Source organism: Corapipo altera, unplaced genomic scaffold, assembly GCF_003945725.1.
Source record: "Corapipo altera isolate COAL_440 unplaced genomic scaffold, ASM394572v1 1b, whole genome shotgun sequence".
NCBI lineage: Eukaryota > Metazoa > Chordata > Aves > Passeriformes > Pipridae > Corapipo > Corapipo altera.
In genome coordinates this window covers 16,647,641-16,672,431 of record NW_020884881.1, presented here as the reverse complement: position 1 = coordinate 16,672,431, position 24,791 = coordinate 16,647,641, and the positions used below count along the sequence as shown (strand labels likewise).

At 46.2% G+C, this 24,791-nt stretch overlaps 1 protein-coding gene and 1 long non-coding RNA gene across 3 annotated transcripts in view; one reads left to right on the top strand and one right to left on the bottom strand.

Annotated features, from left to right (window-relative positions):
- Window positions 1-9,279, bottom strand: part of CCDC3 (coiled-coil domain containing 3) — a 35,693-nt gene extending 26,414 nt beyond the window's left edge. Inside the window, exons 1-2 of the mRNA XM_027639619.1 lie at window positions 8,867-9,279; window positions 7,716-7,890 (exon numbers count right to left, since the gene is read on the bottom strand). Coding sequence (XP_027495420.1) covers window positions 7,716-7,890; window positions 8,867-9,279 — 588 coding nt within the window. The remainder of the gene's footprint in view (window positions 1-7,715; window positions 7,891-8,866) is intronic.
- On the top strand, window positions 8,389-23,507 carry LOC113945458. Of its 2 annotated transcripts, XR_003527096.1 has the most exons (4): window positions 8,389-8,497; window positions 16,835-16,971; window positions 18,892-19,011; window positions 21,072-23,507. It is a non-coding gene; the product is annotated as an uncharacterized LOC113945458 (long non-coding RNA). The 2 variants fall into 2 exon arrangements; XR_003527094.1 differs by lacking the exon at window positions 21,072-23,507 and having other exon boundaries at window positions 18,892-19,373.
- The last annotated feature ends 1,284 nt before the right edge of the window (window positions 23,508-24,791 follow it).

Below are 24,791 nucleotides of genomic sequence, written 5' to 3'. Positions count from 1 at the left end.
AGGATACAGCATCCCTCTTAACAGCCTTTGTGCCTCTCAATGTGCAGCGCTCAGCCCAGAACTACCAACTGCCTCTGTGGCCACCAGCAGTTTCCCACCCCTGTGGCAGTGCAGGAAGCCACACAGAGAGCCAGAAAGGTGTCCTGGGGCTGAGGTCAGATGCCCGTTCACCACCAAGTTCACGTACAGCAGCAGATAGCGTCGTGCCACGAAATGTGGAATGATTTAGTGCATTTGGCAGAACTTCATTAAAGTGTGACTCTGGATAATTAAAAGCAGCCTGGAGCCATGTGGGTCTCCATTCACTGCCAATTCCTGGAAGGATTGCTGCTTCGCCCTTCGGAGGAGGCAGCAGTGTGCACACACACACATAGCCCTGGCTGTCTAGGCATTTCCTTGCTCAGCGGGCTGGAAACCGGATATTTTTAAGGATATTATGTACTTGGATGTGCCTGAGACAAAGTCAGAGAGAGCTCTGGAGTAATCTGCACTACTTGATAGACAGAAAGTCGGTCCAGACACGTTCACCAGGAGCTGTGACACTGTTTGGGGCTCCCCTCACATCATCCTGTATCTGTGCTGGTACCAGGAGGGTGCATCTCGGCAGCTCCCCACCAGTCTGGGCTGCCAGTGGGGACAAGAGTTCAGCTGGGTGAACCTTTTTCAACCCCAAATTCTGACTGTTCACAAACGATATCAAATTCAAGGCTCCCACACTACATCAGGTCATCCCTCCTCCATTATATATGGCAAACAGCCAATATGTCCCCCAGCAGAAATAATTTGCCTCTAAGAGACAACCAAAAAACAGAGATATTTCCCCATTTTTCTCCTGGGAAGAGCTGCTCAGAACACCTTCTGTGTGCTATAAATATGATAAAGACCATATGCAATGGAAACATCCTGTGGATAAGACTATTGTGTACTCCTTCGTGATCTTTTATTCTGTATTTTATGGGCCTGTGTGCACATGGGAAGACAGAAAACTGATAGGGAGGTGCCAATAAGAACTCTAAGAATTCCCTACCACAGCCTGGGTGGGAAGATCTGGAAATGAGTCAATGCCATTTCCATGCCAAAAGACTCTTGGGGATGTTACCCAAATGTATCAACTGTCTCACAGTCTTCCCGTGTCCCAGACACTTGTCAGCAGTTCTCCATTTCACCTAATATTGCTTACATGTACTCAAATTAAACACAGATCATAGGGAGAGGGTACAATCTGGGTGGGTTTCTGGGAGGAAAACAAAAGCGCTGTAAATCACTATGAAAACAACCCAGAAGCAATGGAACTTTCTATCATGGTGTTAGGCTAATGGAGAAACAACCCCTCTAGCAAATGGCAGGGCAAGAAACCACATGTAAAAGAAGATTTCCAAACCTCCAGATATTGGACCTCACTTCTATCTATTTTGAGGTCTTTTTGCCCTGCCCTTGCCATGTACCACCATTTTTAGCCGAGGTTAATTTCTATTTCCCTAGTACCTTAAGACCAGAGAAGGGAGAATGCTTAATGAAGCCCATGACACAAGCAGACACAAAAGACCAGTACATGGGAATAAAAGACAACTGTCCCCACCAAGCCAGGCTGTCACCTACTCTTTTTCAGACCAGTTCTCCTAAAACCGCTGGCTCTGGACTCCATGACTAGCATTTTCCAGTCTTACAATTCATCTCCCAGCACTCAGAGCAGAGAGGGAACTCGAAAGAGCAGAAATTCTTAATGTTTAGAAGAGAAAAAACAAATTGCTTTTTCATTTTGACTCAATGGATAACATGGACGAGATCTCAAATGAAATCCAACACAGTTATCAGCTTATTTTTTTCTAGTGGCTAGAGTTTTCATGATTCACAGAGCGGACTCACCTTCAGCTTCACTGACATCCATCTCAGCTGCCACAGGAAGAACTCTGATCCATGCATCCAAGGCAGCTTGGAGTCTCTCTCTGGACATGATACTATTTAATCACTTTCAAAATCAGAGTGGGCAGAAAATTTATGGGGATTTCCCCAACTTTCCTTCTTCCTTTCACCTCTTCAGGGGCATGTTCCCTGGGGAGATGGATCAAAACAGGTCCCACAGCAAACATCACTTGAACAAGCCCTTCTCTGGTAGCCCAAAGAGCTTCAGTGTAAGTGAAGCTATTTCTGCACAGATTGAGCCCTCATGGTGCTGTGAGGTCTCACAGAATGAGACCCACTAGAATTTAACTGGTTGAGAGCATCAGGGAACAGACAGGCTGAGACCAATACCAAGCAAATACGTTGCTGCCTACAGATGGACTCAAGGATCCAACCCCCACGGTTGTTGCTGAAACGCAAGTAGTTCTGAAACTATTTCCTTTGCTTCCTCAGAGTAAGAATGCCATTTAATTTAATTTTTGCTTTGCATATAATGCCAAGACCATTTATGCAATTGCTTTTCTCACCCGGTTCTCTTTTCAGCTACTCCAAAACCTTGCAGGTGTCACAATGAGGTCATCAGGTTGTTACAGCAGCCAAAGTGCCACCTGAGAAGAGGATCCAGGCTGGAAGATGCTGAGCAGATATTTGTAGACTGCCAGGCTAACACAGTAATTAACTTGCTTTTTATTTGGGACACAGACTACTCTCATAAAAGCTCTATTATTACCCAGATAAAGCTCTGGAGGTCTCTCAGAAGGCAAGTCCATTCATCTAAATCAATTGAGGTAACAGCATGATTGTGGCTCTGTTGCTTGAGAGGAGACAAGCCAATGCACAGAGACAAACTTAATAAAAAGTATAATCTCCCCTTGCAATCTCACCGAGCTTAACTGAAGTTATTGGGTTCCTTAATTTCCATGGGCTTTATCTCAGTGCTAGGGCTCTCGCTGTTGCTCATGGCTGGTTGGACACTGCCATTATTCCCTTGTTATGCTGCACTTGGGGCCATTTTGCAATGCTCCTGCATGAATAAAAGGGAAGTCCAAAAGACCACATTTCCCTATCAACCTGTTGATAAAACCAGGAGTTAAAGCCCCCCTGAATAATAAATATCTACAGGTGCTATTACACACTTCTATAGCCCTTATTGACACCAGACCTCAAGTCACTTTGGTGTAATCTGTCGTATGCAGGAAGGGCAACCAGGTCTTTATGAGATCAGACAACTCTGCAGAAGGCCAAGTCAGGAGGAGAAATTACAGCCCCCAGACTTGCACTAAAAACTCTTCGGGCGGGGCAAGATTTCAATCCCAACCTACTGCATCATCCCCAGACTTAGCAGCAGGCACTGTGACAGATAAAACAACAAGGACAATTCCCACTCCCCAGCTTGAGCAAGCAGAAATCAATCCCCTGAATGTAGAAAAATGTCCTTTATCACTTCAGCCATATGAAAAGTTTGTTGTGAGAAAGAGGTATTGGAATATGCAGATGCCACCTGAGCCTTTGGGACTTTCCCATTCCCCCCCCCCCCATCCCTGCACCACTGATAAAAATCCTTTTGAGCAAGAAAAGGTCACAAGGCTGCTCCCTAAAAGTACCAGCAATGAAACACCAGCACTGCCAGCTGTACAAGAGAATAACTGGGTGGCATGCAGGGGTTTGTGGGAAATTTTAGGAACACTGAGGGAATCAAGGGGAAAAACATAAAGGAATGTCTGGTGGTTTCCTGAGGCAGGAATCTGCATTCTGGCAGGCACAGGAAAGCCTGGCATGGCCACTGTCACATTTCACAAATCCCTTGATACATCTGCAGGCCTTTCCTCAGGAATTGACATGAGATGTGGGCTAAAACATGGAACTTCTAAGAATTTTAGTTAGGTTTGTATTGCTGCTTAATTGTTCCTTTCTTTGATAAAAGCACCTTAATAAAAACTGCTGTCTGCAAGGTTCCCTGGATAGGCGAAAAATGCATTTCTCCCAGGGGCAGAGAGTGGGAAAAATCATCTAAAACTGTAATCCTGAAAGAGAATAAAAAGGGTGTTCCTGTGTTATCACCTCCATGAATATCAGCTCTGGGACTGGACCAAACCTGGGACCCAGATACTTGCAATGTGCTGCAAGAAGGAGCCCCTCACTCTGTTGAAACTCTGAAGTTTCAGCCACTCATTACAAACTCAACTCCAACCCCAAACCTGGTGGGACCTTCATGTTTTAGCAACAATCTTGTGGGAATCACTGCAGCAATGAGATGGAGTAAAGCAGGAGGTCTGCAAAGATCACTAAGGAGCTGAGATAAAAGTCAAGATGGAGCTCAATTAATTATTGCTTCTGCAAATGCCAAAGCCAAAATGCAAGTGTCAAAAGAAGTGACAGCACGAGCTATCATTGCTCTCTGGAGTGGCCATAACAAGCACCTGAGTGAATTTATGAGATTGTGGGGTTATTGGAAGACTATGGAAAGCAGCATCTGGCCCTCAGCCCAGACTGCAAGGAGCTTAAAAAGGCAGCTGTGATTAGCTTCCAGCAAGAGCAGCAGGCTCAGGATGAGGAATGTATTATCCCCAGTGAGATGTGCCTTGGGTCTGGCCTCCTTTCACCACATGCCTTGGGGCTTTCTGAAAACTGTAAAGGTTTGCCTGTGAGGGAGAAGGCAGGTGGCACATCCCAGTGCATCAAAAAGTTCTTGCACATCTCTTTGTTCTATTTTGCATCATCAGACACATTTGCTGGAAGGAGGAAAAAGAGCTGTTAAGATTTTCCTCGTTTCACCCATTGGGAAAGCCCAGACAAGGCTAGCTGCAACAAGGAGCACTGTAGAGAGAAGAGGGCAAGAAGGAGGACAACACGTCAGTGGTCACCTTTGGGTCACCTGCTCTGTGGCCAGCTGAGGAACACCCTGCAGAAGAGACCTTTTGCTGGGAGCAGCATTACATGAGGCAAAGACACTCATCCATCATAGGGCTCTCTCACATTCTGGCTGTGCACCCCAGAGCCACAAACATGAATTATTCATTGTAATTGCACAGAGCTGAAGTCTCCTTTGAAATGACCACCCCAGAAATATATCAAGGCCAGGGCACAGGGCCATAAGCAAATACAGGGATTCAAAAAGTCTTTCAGAGTATGAGACCCAGCTGTAAACAGGAGATTTCATCCAGACCTACTGGGTCCCACTGGTTTTTGACAGAGTTGCTTTTTAAGGTGTCCCTGCATGCAGCTGTTCCAAGATCCACAGGCAGGACCCTACCTATTAACTTCTGGAATGAGACCTTCATCTCAGTTGCCTTATGCTCTGAGGAGCTCAACATTTCCATTGCTTTCTCTCTGACTGCACAAAACATTCATGATGTATTTTATCTCACAGTTTTTCTCAGTACACCACAGCTGGTGAGGCCCCTGACTCCTCACTACAGTGTGAGCCTCATCAGAAGACCCTTCCCTCTCTGTCCAAGCTCTCCATAACTTGACACCATCACAGAACCCCCCTTTGGATGTCCCCAGGCTCCCAAAGAGCCTCCTTTTCAAAAATACTTAGAGAATAATGCTCTGAGTTATGCTCACTTTCTGTGCCATGAAGCTGGCACATGCCACAGATTTCATCTTAGGAGCCACCACGGGGCAGCTCAGCTGAGCACACTTGGAAATGGAAATTGTTTACACTGTGATGGGATGTGAGTAGACACGTTGCCAATTGGGAAAGCCACCTCTGGATGTAACAAGGCAGAGAGAGAAACAAAACACTAAAGAGAGATGCACCCTGGACACGGACACCTGCATTGGGAAGATCTGGGGAACAAATTCCTAATACAGAAGCCAGAAATGTCGTCCCCTTCCCAGGCTGGGGCAGGCAGCTCGAGGAGCCAGCGCTCGGCTGGGCAAACACAGATGCAGGAGCTGAATGGAAGCACAGTCAGCCTGAACTATTTTTAACTGGTGCAGAGGAAGCTTTTACTTTTCATTACGAAGGGGAGACAAAGTGTCCATCAGTTGTGCTGAACTTGTTCCCTGGACGGGTGGGTGTTGAAGCATGCAAAGCCCCCGGCCCCAGTCTATAGGACCAGCAGCTCTAATCCCCCTGGTCTGGTCACAGCTGCAGGGTCAAAGAGAGCAACAGCTGAAATGCACTTTTGATACATGTGCTCAGGGTTGCCCCAGCTTACCCTGGGGGGTTCTGCCTTGTGATTTCCATTAAATCTGACTGGTGAGAGTCACTGCTGGCATAAACGAGCACCAACTCATCAAGGTCCCCTACAATGAGCTCAGCACGACTAAATAAACAGTGCAGAGGCATCACAGTCAGTCACTGGCAGTTGGATTTGGTGGTCCCCCAATGCCACTTTGCTCCCCTGGAGAAAAATCCATGGATTTGGCAGCAGCAGCACTTTTACTTGCCAAATCTGTTTCTTGGGGCACTGGGGAGCCTGGGGGCTGGCACAGAGGAGGCAGGGCTGGGACCAGGGCTCTCCGCCTCCCCCTTCTTGCCTAGCCAGGGTTACAGCTCTGTAGTCTAATTGTAAGATGATTCATTTTCTCTTAAACATCAATTCCTGCTACTGTCCCCAAATATATATTTGAACAGCATCATTCCCCACTCCCTCCCCAAAATATCAGCAGTGAGAAAACACTCACTCTCGGGGCACCCCAAGGAGAGGGGCTGTATCACCAGCCAGATGGCCACACAGCAGCTCAAACTTTGTATGCTGGCATTCAGCCAGCTGGTGAAAGGAAAGGGCTCTGACAGCTACTGAACTCCCTCCATCCATCTCCCAAACAAGCCACTTGTGCATCTGCTGCCATACATAAACATTGTGCCCTGGGTGAAGCCACGGAAGACACAAGCGATGACACCTGTCCTGTCCATCCTGACCTGAAGAGATGCTTATAATGTTCTCAGCTACCAGGGGAAACCACACGCCTCACAAAACAAGCTTTGGCACTAAACCAGCTCCCCAAGTTCCACTTCTTCAAAAGTACATGCACATCCAGTACATGCACGCACATAACAGGTTGCAGCTCTCTGCCAAATAAGTATTTATTAAAATCCTGCATTTATTTCACACACTACAGTCCCATAAAAGGGGCTCGGAAGCCACTAACAGTGGGCATCGTTGGACTTTCTGTACCTTCTTAAGGGAGGATTGCCTAGTGGGTGAACTACCTGCTGTGGCCTCCCTTGAAAGGAGAAAGAGACATGTCTTTCAGCTTGTTCAGAAGTAAGTGCTAGCATGGCTCAGACGAACCATGCCCTCATGGCTCAGATGAAACGTGCTCTCGAGAGTCTCTTTTCCCCCAGCAGCTACAAAGACAGCTTAGGGCGATTAGTTCAGTAGATGTTTATGCTGTTATGTGGAGTCAGGTAAGAATAATCCCTTACAGTCTGTCGTGGTCCAGGCACTGCTCTCACTACATGAGATGAACACAGAAGTACAAAAGCAAAGCTCTGCTCTTGAACATTTCAGCTGAAGCTAAAGCATGGGGTCTAGAGATAGCAAACTCAGGAATTATCTGGGTGGAGTAGGACAGGATTGCAAGCAATACTGTTTTTCAACCTATTGTTCACGAACAAGTTGTTACCAAGCTTTGCACAGGTCCACAGGAAGCTAAAGAGCTAACACAGAGTCCAGCTTTGAAAACAAAGTTCAATATCTTCCCACCAGTGTGTTACTTTGCCAGTGATACCACCACCTAAGGAAAAGGAAAATCAGGGACCTGCTGCTCTACATTTGTATACATATGTTCACAAAAGACATGGGAATGCCTGTGGCCCGCTTACAAAACAAGCATTGGAGAGCAAATAAATCCCTTACCCGGTTATCCTCTTGAATCTCCCAGTCACTGGAGAAGCTCAGCACATGCTGTGCCTGCGAGCAGTTCGAAAACTGGAAAAGGCTGGCAAACATCCTTCTGTTCTCCTGGGTATCAGGGAAAATTGCCTCCTGGAAGTTGACTCCATGAGGCAGGAGGATGTAGTTCTCATCCATTCTGAAACACAAATTGCACTGTGAGAATGAACAGCACTTTCTCTCCTGTAGAAGTCGCCCATCATACTTCAGCCTGGCTCAACAAGTGCCACCGAAGTCACACAGACTTTTAGCTGACAAGTCACTCTCAGGTCTCCTGGCACTTAAGTCTCCAAGATGGCAATTTCCACCATGGGAACTGGATCAGGCAGCAGCAGTAATGAACTAACAGGCTCCTACAACCCTGCAGACACCAGTGAAACCCCATAAAGGAGGTAAATCTGTATTTTGAGCCATAGCTCCTACTGAATTTGCATCGCTTTGCCCTCGGTCCCAGAGTTTAAGTACTCCTTCAAACAGTCAATAAATAACTTCTGTAAAATGTGTTTAAAGATATTACTACAGACTAAGCCCTAGACAGCATCAAAATGAGTTTCATTATGCACCCAGTGTAAGAATATACCAAGTATTTCAAAACAAGCCACTGAGTAGTATTTCGCAAACGCTCTTGGATTGAAAGGTCATGGTGATGGCTCTGTTCCAACATTGTGGTTTATTTTCTTAGTCTTTCGATGAGCCCAAAGTCAGGGTTTGGCTGGGACTTGGGAGAGCTGATGAAAAGCTATCGGGTGAGTATTTGGGGATGGGTTTTAAACTCCCATGCCAAACTTCAGAGCTGGCCTCTCTCCAGCTCCGTGACCGTCCCGCAGTAAAAACAAAAGCAGCAGCATCCAGGAGCTACTCAACAGCAGCTCCCCGTGCATCTGCTGCCCGGCAATACTGGAATATTATGGGCTTTTGGAGTTTCGGAGGGTTTTTTTCCCGATGAAACTGTAAGTGGAAGCGCAAAGCAGAAGGCGCTGCGAGGAGAGCGGCAGCGGGGCGGAGAGAACCCTCCGGGCAGGGGCGGGTGCGCATCCCCCCGCCCGGGGAGATGCCCTGGAGCCGGGACACGGCATCCCACCCCCTTCCCCGCACATCCCTATCCCGGGACTCACCGGAGGAAGAAGAAATAAGCGTAGCCCTGCATGACGGTGTGCGAGTGGCAGGAGAAGTAGCCGAGGCCGGTGAGGTTGAGGCGGGAGCCGGCGGGCACCTCCAGCATGCTGCCCCACGCCTGGTCGCACAGCAGCTCGATCTCGGCCGAGTAAAAGAGCCCCCCCGCTCCCTGCTGGGAGCCGCCGGGGGGGTCCCTCTGCCAGGGCAGGTAGTTGTAGGCGCCGTAGGTGTCGGGGTGCAGCGCCAGCACCCGCGCGTAGACGATGATCGCGGCCAGCTCGGCCCGGCAGCCCTCGCTGAGCGGCCGCCACTCCGCGGGCAGCTGGCAGCCCCCCCCGGCACCCCCCCGGACCCCCGGACCCAGCCCCAACACCAGCGCCAGCAGCGGCAGCAGCCGCGGCGGGGGCGGCATCGCGGGGGCTCCGGGCCGGGCGGGCAGGGAAGGGGACGGGGGCAGGGGGGCTGGAGCGGCCCGGAGGCGCTGCCGGGCTGCCCCGGAGGCTGCGGGCGACCGGGAGTGCGGGAGAGGTGCAGGAGGTGCCGGGGGGAGAGGGAAGGGAGGCAGCGAGGCGGAGATGCGAACGGGCAGGGGAGCGAAAGGGTGGGGATGCAAAGGGGCGGGAGGGAGGAGTGGAGGGTGCAAGGGACAGATGCCCGAAGGGGTGATGTCCGAGCAGGCAGGGGTGCAAAGGGTCGAAGATGCAGAGGGTCGAGGGACAGGGGGTATGCAGGGGCAGAGATGCGAGGGGCAGAGATGCAAAGGGGAGGGATGGGAAAAGGCAGAGATGCGAAGGGGGCAGAGAGGCAAAGGGGAGGGATGTAAATGAGAGAGGTGGAAAGGGGGAGGTGAAAAGGGAGGGATGCAAAGGGGAGGGATGCAAAGGCAGAGAGTTGCAAAGAGGAGGAATGCAAAGGGAAGAGGTGGACGGGACGGAGAGAGCCAAGAGACACGATATAAAAGAGCAGAGATACGAAGGGCAGGCACACTCCGACGTGAGAGCAGCTGCTGCCAGTGATCCCCTGGCCCCGGGGTGGGCACTGGTGACACCCAGGGCTTTTGGGAGAACAGCTTTTCCTCCAATCATTTTCCAAAATACATCTGGTGAGCAAGGTAAAAGTGAAAAGTCAGGTCTCAATATATTTTCACTTCCCACTGTTTCCTCCTAGAACTGTCTGAGGCAGCTTCAGCTTCTCTGGATTTCTGGCTGATGGCTCAAAGTCTGATCCTCTCCCCACATATGAACTTCTGTAGAGCTTCTCCCAAGGATCCCTGGGGGCACTGCAACACTCACAACCCCAAAGAGCCTCTTTCTATTTCAGTATTCTCCTTTTCCCACATTTGATCTCACTTGGAATAATAGTGTGGAATGAGCATGGGATGCTTAAAATCTTTTGGAGCTTTGTTGTTGTTTTTTTTTTATATGAATATCTCAGACTCATAGTCTCAGTTAGATCTCTCCCTAGCTGTGATGGTTACTCAAAATTTGACAGCATGTCCTGTCTGGTTCCTTTAATCTCACTCTCTGTCTGTCTCCATCTGCCCCTCTAGTCCTCTACAAGGACTAGGAGTTCTTGGGAGCAGAAGGTGCCTCTTTGTTCCATGTTCATGCTGTGCCTGCTATGGGGGTCCTTGTGCATGACCAGAGTTTGGAATAATGTGCAAAATAATGAGTCATCAGTTAAATATTGCTGAGTCAACTTCATAACAGTGAGACAAAATTTCTTCAGTGACAAGTGTCTCCCTCTGGAGTAGTTTCATCAGACTCAGCTGTGTGCTGAAGAGTTTAACAAAGTAATATTCATATTCCATGATATCTTGATCCTACAATGTACTTCATCATAGCTTTATGCAAGAACAGCAAAGTTAGTTCTAGCTAAAACAGAAACAGATTTTAATTTTTTTTCCCTAACAAAAATCTCAGAATGACAGAGTTTTTCTAACTTTTTTTTTTCTATAATCTGCTTCTTGAAGATCAACAAATTGCTTCCAACTTTTAGGAAAAAAGCTTAAAAGACAATTCTGAAAGGAATTCCCAACAGACTAACCAGCTCAAATTTCCTTAATGTTAACCACTAGGAAAAACTGCTTTTTCCTTTGGGACCTGAAGGGACTAAACTGTGGTAGAGAAGGTTTCAGAGCCTCATTCAACAGTTTTTAGATACGTAAATAAGGAATATAAAGAAACACAAAGAATTGAGGTGGATGTTGACTTCAGACAAAGGTCGGGCAGTTCTGGGGGTATTTTGTGCAATCCTGTATGAACCTCAGGGCAAAGACATGAGGGTCATGTGAAGAAAAAGAGATGAGCTGCAAGTGATGGAAGAGATGTTCAGCCCATCCAAGGTGGTCTTTCCATATCTCTCCAAGGTATATGACTGGTGTCAGAGCCTGGCAGCAACATCGAGGTGAGTTACTACTTCAGTGCCACTCCTGTGGAGGTAGAACCCCAAAAAGCAAATGAAGTGTTTGTAACCATAGGTTGGTTGGTTCTGTCTGGGGAGCCAAATTCTTATCTTGTCTGAAATGCAATTGCTATTTTTTCTGTGTATACATGCAAGATTGGTATCTTCTGGGTAGAAAAGCCTCATATTTAACCTTCATCTCTGCTTACTGTGTGTTGCAAGTACATAATGGTCAATTGTCCTCAAACCACTTTGGTAATATCTGTTGTAAGCTGTGACCTGTTCTACTGGTCCTCACATTTAATTTAGTCACCACATAACAGCTGGGAAGGAGGACAGAGTGAGAAAGGCAGGGACACAGGCAGCTCACAAGCAAAATAGAGATGCCTTTCTTTTATGCTACTATTAATAGTCTAAACTGCTTATATTTGACCAGAGTGTTTGAATCAGTGGGCCAGCTCAGAAAACACAACAGCATCTGCTGGCATATGCTAGTGCTGGCTGATCCTCTCCAATTTGCTTTTTGGAGGTGATTAGCACAGTGTGGAAGCAAATAATGTTCTGTGGAATTTCTCTATCATTCTGCTGAGTTGTGCTGCCATTTTGAGGGTACAGCAGGACTCTACAGAGCTGAGTTCAGAGCTCAATGAGTTGGATGAGCCAAAAGGAGGTCTTAGCCATAACTCTGGAGTAGACACAGTAGGTGTGCAGGTCTGCACATAAAAATAACTCTCACTTGAATATACCTGATTTCCTTGTTCTCTTCCATTTGTGTTTGCTGGTGCTGTGCCCACTGTCACTGTAAGGGCTTGGAGTGGCTTGTGTTCTTCTGTGCCCTCTGTGAGATGTCCTCAACTGAGACCTCTCCCTGTTAGGAGTCTCTCTGGAGATTCAGCAGTGTGTAACCTGTCCATCCCATCCCATCCCAACAAGCTGATCCCTTTGTTGTTTGAGTTCATTAGCAACTTTCAGTATTTTGGTAAAGAATTTGAACTATCTACATTCAGATCACAGTGATTAATGTGATTTAGCTTTTAAATTTCTCTCGACAGAAGCATCATCAATTTTTCTCATCTCTTCCTTCATTTCTGAGGTAGTGAAAAGTAACAGGAACATCTGAATCCGTTCCAGGAGTCCTTTCTTTTTCAGCTCTGGATAAGGAATTAGTGACATGAAGTAAAGATTTGGAAACCCTCTCTGGAGACCACATCCTTCAGATCTGTGTTTGCTGTTTCTCTGCAGGGATCCACTGGCTGATCCGAGACGTTCTTCAGTGCAGTGTGAATACTTTTGTGCTGTGAACTCAGCGTGGGTCTGATGAGTGCTGTAGCCAAAACCAGCTAATCAGAGGAGCATCAATAGAGCCAATTACTGCTCAGGCTGCACTTTCAGCCACTCATCCATGTGCCACAGTCATCCATTCAATTCCTCCTCTTAGGTAGTCTTGTAGACTTTATGACAGGCTCAGGGTTTTCCCAGGCAGGAGCTCTTCCTTTTAGGCCACAACATCTTTATAGATATTTAAACCAAAGGTTTCTCCCTCTGGGCTATGTCATTTTCTTTGTTGTTTCTGTGGCAATGCACATGATTTAAGCCTTTTAATAAAACGTATCTCTGCTCTGTCTCTCTCTTTGCCTTTAAAGTATTGACAGAGTTGAGCATTAGGCCAGGTATCAAACAGGAGAGCACTGTGCTCGATGTCTGGCTGACTTTCTGATGGGTGTAGGTGATCTGAAACCTCAGCCCAGCTGTCTTTTATTTATATATTCGCAGTTATTCCTTTGTAGTCCAGGGTACAAAATATCAAACCCAGATTTCTTTCCCCCTGCCCATCCCTCTTTAAACTGGGTGACCTACAAAGATGAATATTTGGCTGTGTTAGTGTCCCCACAGGAAGAGATGTTTTTGTTAGCTTCTCCTATCTATGCTTCTCTAATTCAAGTCATTCTTCTCATAGTTTGATATTTGGTCCATCATATTTAACTATTTTTGTACCAATGGTTGGGCTGGGTGATTCCTATTTAAAAAAAACCCCACACATTCCCTGGTCATAGTTCTTTATATCTTTTTCTTTTGAAGTAATTATGATCATGAAGAAACAAGATCTGTCTTTGGGGATCAGCTGGGAATACTGCTGTCTTAAACAGTTTGGAAAGATTTACTTTATGTACAGCAGTAAAAAGACTTTCTGTAATACCAGTTAGAATTTGAATGAAAATGTGAGTAGAAGGATCAAAGAATTGGTATAGATGGGGATCTTTGCCTACACTTTCATTCTATCTTTATGTCCTTTCTTGCCCCCCTCTGGCCTTTTCCCTTTCCCCTTGTCCATCTTCAAAGAATCACAGAATGGTTTGGGTTGGAAGGCACCTCAAAGATCATCAAGTTCCAACTCCCTGCCATGGATAGGGACACTTTCCACTAGACTAGGGTGCTCAAAGCCCCTTCCAATCCAGCCTCGAACACTTCCAGGCAGGGGATATCCACAACTTCTCTGGGCAACCTGCCCCAGTGCCTCATCACCCTGAGAGTAGAAAATTTCTTCCTAACATCTAATCTAAACCTACTCTCTTTCAGTTTGAAGCCAATATCCCTTCTTCATCCTGCCATCACTGTGGCCACAGGGTCCTGCTCTCCTTTTCCTTTTCCTTGATCTCTGACGAATCTCAACAATTCAAATGCAGTTTCCTTTGATTCTGGACCTCTGTCATGCTAACTGTCTCCAACCAAAACTCCTATCTTACCCTGGCTCCCTGACATCTGGGGACATCTGACCCATCATGGCTGAAGGTGAACTGTTTTTCTCATTCCAAGTGACCCTTTATCCCTTTCGTAATCATTGGCACTATCACCTCCTCTTATCCATCACTTGGACTTACAACCTGGATGTCATCCTCACCTTAGACTTTCCTCTCTGTTCTCAAAGTTGTCTAGACACTTTCTCTATAGCTTCTCCCACATGTGCCTTTCCTATCACTTACACAACAAAAATGCTCTTGCCTCTCATGCCTTGAGTCCTGCAGCAACTTTTTCTGGACAAACCCAGCCTTGGCCCACCAGTGCCTACCCAACTTGTTGCCACATCCACTGCTTTTCCAGCTCATCATGACCGATCATGTTTACCACCCATCTTTTCCCTGGACTCCCTTGGCAACCAACATCCAACCCTTGCTTCATGCCAGGCTCTTTCTGAAGAGCTCTGAGGCAAGGACCTCCTCAGCTCTGCATTTGTGCAGCATCTGGTTCATGAGCCATGGCTGCAGGTCCAAGAATAAAGAATAGCAACAACATGCAAGCTGATTCCAGCCCAAGCCAACGGAGGCCAAAAGTTACTGCGCTCATGAGTCTGTTCATAAATCAATGTGAACTGTGCTGTCTGAGCGCAGCTCCCAGTGGACACACATCTGCATAACACATACCACTGACACAACTGACGATGGGAAAAATATCTAAACAGATCATTCCCACAGCTGGGGAGAAACGAATAAAGATGTCTCAATTCCCCTGTCCCTGGGGTGAACTCTGGTTCAGGTAAATGCACTTCTTAAACATCAGAGGTTTTAAAGGCTGTTAAAAAAGTCTAATCTGACCATTCTGGCTAGATGATGCCACCCAGGGACTCCTGTGTCATGATCATAACTGAACTTAGAACAAGAGAGTGGAAGAAAGACACACAACTCTCACTTTAAAATCTCAGGTGGTGGGGAAGCTAGATCATCCCTCAGTCAGTTGTTTCAATACTAAAATCTTATGCTTCATCCCAATCTGGATCTGCCTGGCTTCAGCCTCCAGCCATGGGTTCATTTTGTACTGTTGTCTGCTATGTGAAAAAAGAACCTTTTTATTAGAAATTCTCACCCAGTTTTGGCATTTATAATCCAATAATCAGATATCCCCTTGAATAAACTGAATACAGTTTCTTTCACTTAGTGGTAGGATGACCAGACTATCAGTCATTGTTGTAGCTTGATTGCCTCAGATTTTCAGCAACCTTTTCTTCTGCAGACACCAGAGACGAACTCAGGATCATAGAGCCTGATCTCCAAAGAGCCAGGGAATGGGCAATGCCACCACTTCTGTTTGGTTTTCTGTTCCCTTTTCCAAGAACCACATTTTTCCTACTGGCCAGCCTTACAGAAGTATGGAGCAATTTTCATTGGTCACTCCTGAAGAAAAATCGTATTAGCAAAGTACAATTTGCACTTCAATCCTAACTCCACCAAGTGAATGCAATTCTGGCCTGATTTTGGGCCAGAGCAATAATCCCTCCAGCACCCAGTTACTCACACTGGTCTCTTCAGCTGCAGGATCACAGGGGAGTGATGAAGAAAGTGATGCCACATGTTTAAGTCCTAATCCAACAGTGATATCTTAGGACTTTGACTTCTTGTCTGGACAAAAGGATGGAGATGTGAAATGTTTTGGCTTTGCTTTAATATCTCAAGTTTTCTGGATTTATATCCTATCTCTGCTATGTTTTCAAAGAGTTGAACTTTTAAGTCACATTTGGCATGTTTGACACAGAAGACATGTTTGACACTGTCTTCTTCTGAAATTAATTTAGTATTGCTGAATGGCAACAGATTACCTGGGCTGCCTCTCCTCTGTGCCCCCAACAGAAGAGAGGCAGGACAACCCTGAGCTGTGGAAGGGGTTGACTTTCAAAAGGGCCAAGATGCTCCCACACAAAACGCACTCTGTCTTTGCTGATGCAGAGATGATGTGCAGGTACATCCAGCAGAGGCAGGTCACCAGAGTCAACACAGACTTGTGTGGCCTTTCAGTCTGCAGAAACCACCTTACCTTTCCTTTATCACTGAGAAACCAGCATCTGACCTCAGAGGGTCTTGTGTGGATTCCACAAGGTAATGAGAATCATGACTCTCATGCTATTACTGACCCAACAGCAATGGGCATGTGTGTCCAGGAGGCTGCTCAGCCCTGACTCAGGATGATCCCATGCAGATGAACCTTTCTTCTTGCAGTTTGCCTGGATAGAACAAAAAGGGGAAAAGGGCATCTTATAACGTGAAACCTTGGCACCATGTATAGTTAATGTAATTGAACTCACACTCTGCTCAGTTTTCACAACTGGGTTCTTACTCTGATGAGTTAATTCCCTTTGACATCCCTTCTGTCCCTCCCCTGCTTTCATTGAGACTAAAATAACCCAACTGTCCATCTTGCTTATGGAATTACTGAACTTTTAAGAGAACACAAAGTGCTCTCACACAAGGATTTGGGATTAAACCTCTCTTGTTTATGTTAAACATAACATCTTAATTCTTCCACTGCTGGAGGGCAAATGAGTCTCCACAATCCCAAAGAACCCTGCTTTCAAGCCCTATAGCAAAGGTCAGTGTGATTTGTTTCTCATTACAGATGTTTTTCCTGTGAAGTTGTCTTATGGTATATGACAGTTCTCTTACAAAACACCTTTATGTAATTTAAAGCATTTTTACTTAAAATATTTTTCATTATAAACCAAGAGATGCTTAATTTTCAGCATAATTCTCTTCTCTCGAACTGCATTAATCAGTGAAGTACCTGATTTTGTTTTCCAGGGATGTGGTAAGGAAAACAACTGTGTGCCATCCATGTCTCATGCAACACCCAAGGAGCTCTGGATTTGGAAGGGGGAATCCCACTGAAGCTGGCATTTCCTTGAACTGTGTTTGACTTCAGTCTCCTGGCTCTGGGGGTATGTATGCCCTGTGTACAGATGTGTATGCACACCTGGAGGGGGAGACTTGTGGGAAAGAGGGGCAAGGCAGCACAGGTTATTGAGTGGTAGATTACTGTAGAGTCCTACAAGGGTTAAAAAAGCCCCTGCACCCCATGAAGTCCCACAGATGAAGGGATAGGAAATAACATGAGGACGAGAGGCAGATGCAGGGATGCAGAACCCAAGAGAAAGCTAGAAACTGAAAAAGCCAGAGGAAGTGGAAGGAAGAGACTCAGTACAGGAAGGAAAGGGCAGTGAGGGAAGCAGCTTGTCAAGGAAAATTTTAGGCAAAGAAGGAGCAAATGAAGGAATTAATTTAACAAATTGAACAGTACATGGTACAGCTTGAGCAACTGGGAAAAGAAAAAAGGAACAATGAGAATCCTAAGCCTTTTTTTTTTTTGCCTCCATCACTGATTGGAAATGTCCAGTACAAACACCACCAGAGGCTCCTGCACATCCCCAGAGGAGCTCTCAGCCTTTTTGTAACACCAGCTTTTGCCCAGCAGTCTCATGCTGGCCAGCTTGCACTGCCTCTTGTCCTGCGGAAAGCTGGGCCTATCCTGAGTGCCATGCCCTCCTTCTGAGCTGCCCCCTGTGCTCCTGACCTTCCTGAAACCACAGAGCTGCTCTGCTTGCCCCACCACGGCCCCTGCTTTTTGTCTCATGGGCATCCCCACACCTACTTCTGTTTCTGGGCCATTTCAAATGAAGTACCAAGAGAAGGAGAAAAGTGGATTTTCTTGTCTGGGGTGGCCTCATAAGCTGTGTCCCTGACAGTGGAGGGTCATAACCTTCCCACCAATATCCAGCAACACTCACATGAGATGTGTCCACTCCCCACGAACTACCTATTCCCCAACCACCAGGCAGCAAGATTCTCTCTTAAGCAGCTACTGAGAGGGCATCAAACCATCTAGACCAACCTTACAAAATGGGTCAAGGTCCTCCTCCATTAGCATAGGGGTTCTGTATTTTTCCAGCTTAAGTAGGTCTTGTTCTTCTCTGGTATGCTCTAGAACAGAGTATTGCAGGTCTTTGACACAGCCACTCTATCCCCAGAGCAGCTGATGTGAAAGCACATCCCCCCTGCTGTTGTGCAGGAAGTTTATTTGGATTTTAGAAATTACCCTTACCAAAGGATAAAAAAACGACTCTCAACCCAGTGAGTTAACCCAAGCACGTGGCCAAGGCAGTGAAATGGGCTCTGATCCAGCTCCCACACCAGAGGTTGCTCCTTCTTCTCATGGCAATCAGCTGGCTTGTTGCTGAGCACAACTGTCCTCCTGACTCAGGGGAATTGCTTCCCTCAGGAGCTGGGTTAGCAATGCCACCAACATTCATGAAGGATTCACTTGAAGGCGAGCAATGAGGGCAGTGCTGCTGGTGGGTAACTGCTGGTCATTTAGTCCTGCTCCTGACTTCCTTGGCAATGAGATGATCGCACACACCATCAGCACTGCCAAGGAGGGAACCTCTGAACCTGTCTCTGCCAAGTGAAACTCATCCATGCCGTTGCTGATGACCCAGTGGCAGAGCCCAACTGCTTCACTGCTGTGCATAGGTCGGTGCATTTGCACACACACAGCAGCACACAAGGTCAGATGTCAAGCCAGGACAGCTCTCCCTTGGCTACCACTTGAGGTGTTGGTGACACATGTACAAAGCAGGGGGTGTTGGAGCCAATGAAGGCTACAAGGTCCAGCAGCAGCCAAAGCAAATGATTTCCTGTATTATATCACATGTCAGCAAAGCTGCCTGGCTCCTCTTTGGATTGCATTAGGTGTTCAGGCTGAAATATCACATTTTACATGTTTATCTTGGGTAAGATTGTTGTACAAAAGATTTCAATGGTCTCTTCACCAGGGCAGTCTAAAGAGTAATTTATTTTTTTAGTTGTGTAGAAGACTCTGTTCCTATGAGTAGAGGCAAGACTTTCATACTGGACTGAAACATAAGAATGGAGACAGAGATTGACTGGAAGAATAAGACTTGGGGACAAAAATTCCAGGCCTGGTAGGTCACACAGGTGACCAGCTTCTTACTACATAAAGGGATTGTTACTTCACATCCGCTAAAGTCTGTATGGCACTCAGATAACGTGGAGACAAGCATCACAGGAAAGCCTATACAGGTGTTAATAGTTCTGTCTCTCAAGTTTTGCCTCTCAAATACCTACAGATTCAAGGAGAGGGGATTTCATGGCATTTGCACACTGAGCAGTGGAGATAAAACATAACTGCTCTCTAGGAGGGCACATTCCAAACTGCTGCTCATGGCTCACCACCCTGAAGGAAGGCTTAGGAGACAGCAGGCATTCTCATGCTCCTGAAGATTTACCATTGCTAATTTGCATCCATGTTCATGTAGCACTGATACACCAGGAAACACCTTCTCTGCTCATCTCATCTCCAGTGCAATAGTTAGAGAAGATCTGCTTTCTGCAGATACCCTGCTAAAAACCCTGCTGTGCAGAGGCTTGCTGGAGCTGGAGCTGGGCACAGGCACAACCTGAAGTTCTGAAACACTTAGGAGTGGCATTCACAATGCAGACAGCCCAAAGAAGTTGTCCACATTTCTTGGAGGGTCAATCTATTGCAGGAGTTTCTGTGAATAAGAGCACTAAGTCACTTGCCTGCAGCCTTCCCATGGCAGCCCTCCATCCCCTCACCACAAGTTCGCTGCTGAGGTTCATCACCAAGCCTCATCTGCTGCACAGGTGATAACAACCACAGAGGGAAGGAAAATGTCTCTTTCACAGAGGTGCATGTTGATCTCTAGTTCAGATTAAATATATCCTGGCTGCTGGAAACAGCTGTGAAAGGTCCTTTTCTTTGTCGTTCCCAAGTGTGATGCATTCCTCCTCTTCACCATCCCCTCATGAAGGGGAGGAGAAAAGCACTGGATAAAAGCCTTGCTCCAGGGCAAGAAAAGATCCAAACTACAACTTTGCATAAATCTGTCACTTTGATTCCCCTGAGAACAACTGCAAACGGTGAAAAATGGCATAGCAAAGCAAGCCCAGGTGTTAACTCCTCTTTTTTTAATTGGGGGGTGGGGGAAGGGGGGGAAGGAGAAAATATTGTTGCAAACAGCCCCAAAACGTGATTCCTCTCACTCAGCTTTATGCTTCGTTAACTCTTTCAGGACTATCTCTGTGTCCATGAAGTTTTCTTTCTGAACCAGAAAGGAAATGGGGAGATTTTCCCATATCAATATCTGCTGCAAAATCCACATTAAGCACCCTTTGCTGTTTCTGCTGTTTTATTCTCTCCCTAGATCAATTTGCGAGGAGGGAGTTTCCCTCTGTCTCACTTTTAAATGCTAATGCATCAAAGATTTGCTGGGTTGGGCTCAGGCGTGGGAGGGCAGCCTCTGAGGACGCTCAGTGATGTCTTTCATCCCAGGGTCAGCTTTGTATTCTGCATTAAATTTGACTCTTATACTTGAAACAAAGAAACACTGTTGTTGCTAACACTTTTTCTCTCCTCAATCCCGGCACTTTCATCCCCAAATGCCTTGGCAACAAGTGGCCAAATTTTGTTCAGGCAAGTGGAGGCAGCCGTGGGGCCCGAGTTCATCTTTGCTGGCCATGACCTGGTTGCCCCCCAGGAGGACTGAAAGCACCGAGGAATCCTGGAGGCTGACCCAAGGTGGCAACTGTGTTTGGGGCATGTGGCAAGGTCCCCCAGACCAGCAGGGATGGCACAGACACCTCTTGTCTTGCTTGGGCTCCTCTGGCCCCCACCCACCCCATGCAGCCCTCGTCTGGCTGCAGCCCAGCTCCACATCCCTACCTTTGTCCCTTAATCTCTCCTGCTCTCATTAAGCAGGAGGGGCTTTCATTAAGGTTCCATTGTGCAGAAGGAAATTGCTTTTGCCACTGCAGTCCCAAGGGCTGTACATTTCTCAGGCAATTAGACCTTTATCAGCTGCAGAGATAAGGATTGCTGAATATGTGTTGGCTGACAGGGACTGACACAGACATGTAGCTTAATTAATGTAAGCAAAATGCTTTGAAGTCCTTTTTATTCTTCTTTTGGGGCTGATTCTTTTGTTTGTTTGGTTTTTTTAAGTCCTTGTCCTGTTAGTTGTTAAAACCATATTTGGAGTCAATGAAGTGAAATTCCTCAGGACAGTGTTGGGTACCACTAGTCACCATGTTTATGCCTGGCAAGCTGCTCTCTCCAGGCGCGATGGACTTGGTGATCACTTCTGTGAGAGTTTTGGGAGCACAGCCTGATAGGACTGGAGACCCCACCAGACTGCTCAGCACTTACTCACACTGAACCACCCCAGGACTCACGGTGCTGAGCCAGGAGCCCCTGCTCTCTCACTGACATTGGAGAAAGCTGCCCACACCAGGACATTTCTAATCCTACTCAGCTATAATTCAAGAGTACATGGAAAATGGTTTACCCACCAAGGGAGTTTTGTATTACAGTGCTGCGCTGCTTGTGTTGGAAGCCAAATTAATAGTAAGGCTTGGCCAAGTTCTGTATAGGTTGAAACCTGACTTTTGGCTCAGTTTTGGTCTGACAAGATTTTGGTGTCTCCATCAGCAGCTTTGCTTTTGGGACTGTTGTTCCCATTCCAGACACAGGTCTTGCATTCAGACTGAGGATACCTGTGGGTCTTGTGAGTCATGTTGAGAGCATTACATGGGGTTGGGCTTAAATAGATGAAAAGTGAGAATTTTTGAGACTTTGGCAGCCTATGCAATGAATTTGTAATGGCAGAGGTAGGATGAATTCCACCACTGCAGTACATGGCTGTTCCAGGGGACATGCAGAAGTTCAGGCTAATGTACAGCTCTGCCTGTTGTGTGGTGACTGATGGATTACACTGAATCACCCCAGAGTTGTGCTTGGAGTTTCTCATTTCAATAATCTACTAACTCTCACAGAAATCAATGGGAGGCTGAAACTGATGTTTTTAATGTGAGCTGGGTTGGCTATTAAAATCCAACATTGTTTGAGATCATCTCTCTTACATCCCTCTGAGATCAAAGAAATTTACTATGGACAAGTGCAATCACACATAGATATGATATGATTAATACTCCAAGGTTCAGATCAGAGTTCAGATCTCTCTTGAGGAAAAGATCTTTTTATATGCAATATCCAGAAGTGGTAGAAGATAATTCCCCAAGAGGAATCCTTGGTTCCTAAAATCACTTTCCTCTTGGTTCACCTTTCCTTAAAGCCATTTGAGAAAGTGATTTGTCCTACATAGACTGGAAACTGCAGAATATTTTCTGAAATGAAATAGAAGTGCACTGAAACACAGTAATACCAAGCTGGCCCAGCAGGTAGGGACTTGGAGTTGGGATACCAGAGTGTAATTCTCTTTCCTCACACTGTGATACTTCGGGCAAGTCACCAAATAAATACCTAAAAATATGAGTCTCAGTCCCACTGTACCCCAGATTTCCATTTGTAACTACAGAAAATGCCATTTTCTTTAATCACACTGGTGTTGTGAAGCAGAGATTTGTTGGAGTGTCATGATACTACAGTAATGGGGACTACCATCAATAAAGCTCATGTTATAGGAAAGTCTACTAGCAAAGAATTTATAACTAGCAAATTGAGGAAAAGAAATACAGTAGTGAAATGTTCAGAACTGCTAACTGTGTGTTTAAAGGTTTGGGAAAATGCCTAGAGCTGTAAGTAGATGCCAGAGAAATTAATTATGATAATAAAACTTCTGGGAAGAGGTGGAAATGCTGGGATGATCAAATCATGTGTAATTATGAAGAATATTTTCTGTCCTCTTGGTAACACAGAGCTGCAAGGAATGTGTGTGTTGCCTCCAGAAATGTGAGGGGCCAGGATGTCATTCTTCCAGAAACAAAACAGACAAGAACTGAAAGGAAAAAAAAAAAAGGAGGGGGGGGGAAGAAAAAGAAAAGAAAAGCCAAACCAAACAAATGCCTCACAGGTCACGATGCAGCAGCCAGAACTTTGAAAGGCAGCCAGGGGAAATTCCCTGAGAAGCTTCCCTCTGCTCACGTAGGAATTCCTCGCCCCTAACCTTTGCTTGGGATCAGCTGAATCATGTTATATGGTCTTATTTTTCATCCCAGCTGTACACCTCCAGGCTGCACACATCCGAGTGGATTATCGGGGCAAACAAGCCTCTACTTTTCCTTTCTTTCCTCTGGCCCTCATGTTTATGGTTCGAGGTTTTTATCCAACCTAGTGGCCTCTGCCAGAGCTGCATTGGTCTCAAAGGCTGATGGGCAGCACCTACAAGACCAGAAATGCTTGCTGCAGCTGACAGCCATGCAATTGCTCCTTCACTGACACATTTAAAGACAATATTTGCTGCTCACTGCAAAAAATTATTCGTAAAAACTCTGCCCTGATGGCAAGTTGGCAGCACAATTACCTAAACTCTCTGTACAGACACTCCAGGTCACTGGTGACTGTTTAGGCTGTGCTGTTTCAAGATGAATTAATTGCCTCCTGGGTTTCCCCTGGCTCTGCAAGGCTTTACTGGATTCACACATACTGCCAACTGCTGCACAGAAAGCCACAGGGGAAAGATAGAGCTGGGAGAGGAGATACAGATGGGTCTAGCAAAGCTTTCATTTCATTTGCTTGTGAATATCACAATCTCTTCATGCTACAACTCTTCTTGTGTTGCAGGCCATTGAAAAGAAATAATTAAAATGCACATTGCAAGTCATGAAAATTAAAGGCTTTGATCTTGTTCTGCCGTTCAGGAGAAAGGCTGTAAACTCCACCCTGCTGAAATGCAGCACTAGCTGAGCTTCTAGGAAACTCACAGGCTTTATCCAAACTACGACCTGGGTCCAAAACTGGAGCTTGTGTCTTCCCTTTCAAGAAAACTTTGATACACAGTAGTGGGGTTTCCCCACACACCAGTACATAGTGTTTTATTGATTCTTATCCCTTACAGAAATGGCACACCATTCTTACTCCTTACAGAAATGGCATGCAGTTCTTCTTGGGATAACTGCTTTGGTGCATCACACTGCTCACCTTCAACACAGCACCTAAAAGCCCTGAACTGGTGGGTGTTCAGCATCATCCCGGAGTGCTGTCCTTGCAGATGCTCCCATCCCTCAGCAACATTTAAAAACCTTTAAATCAGTTTGTCTGCCTCCTCATACTACTTAGGATTCAGAGCACTTCTCCTGGACACATTGCAGAAGGAACCCTGGAGATCCTATGAAAGGAAGAAAAACTTTACAGAGTATTTTGTGTCTGTTGGCTCTGCAGTGATGCTATCATGTATCTCCTGGATTGCTGACATTTTGGCATTAATCCTCATGGGATTCCTTTGCCAGCTATATCCTGATATCTGAGATATGATTTCTGCCTTTACTGACAAGTCCATCAATAGACAGTCTGCCCCACTACAATGAGACTATCCCTCAGAGAAACCCCCTGTTCTGAATATTTATGAGCAGGTTTGATCTAGATATTTCCAAACACAGTACTTTCAAAGAAGGCACCTTGTGGGCAACTTTCATCATAAACTGCAGAAGCCACCAAGATAGTGGAGTGTAGGAGTGGAGCCATCCTACTGCTTGATGATTTACTGGGATTAGGAGACCCTGTCCCTTAAGCACTGTGTAATTTCACCAGGGGTGTTGGAAGTTTACTGCAGATTTTTCCAGAGATTACAGCGTTTCAGTGAGGAGATGCTGTGGAACATCGTATTCTAGTGGGGTTCTCACTCGGCATTGTGAGAGTATCCAAATGTCCTTCAGAAACACTTCCAGAAGAATGTTTATTTCCACTTTTTTTTTTTTTCCACTCCCC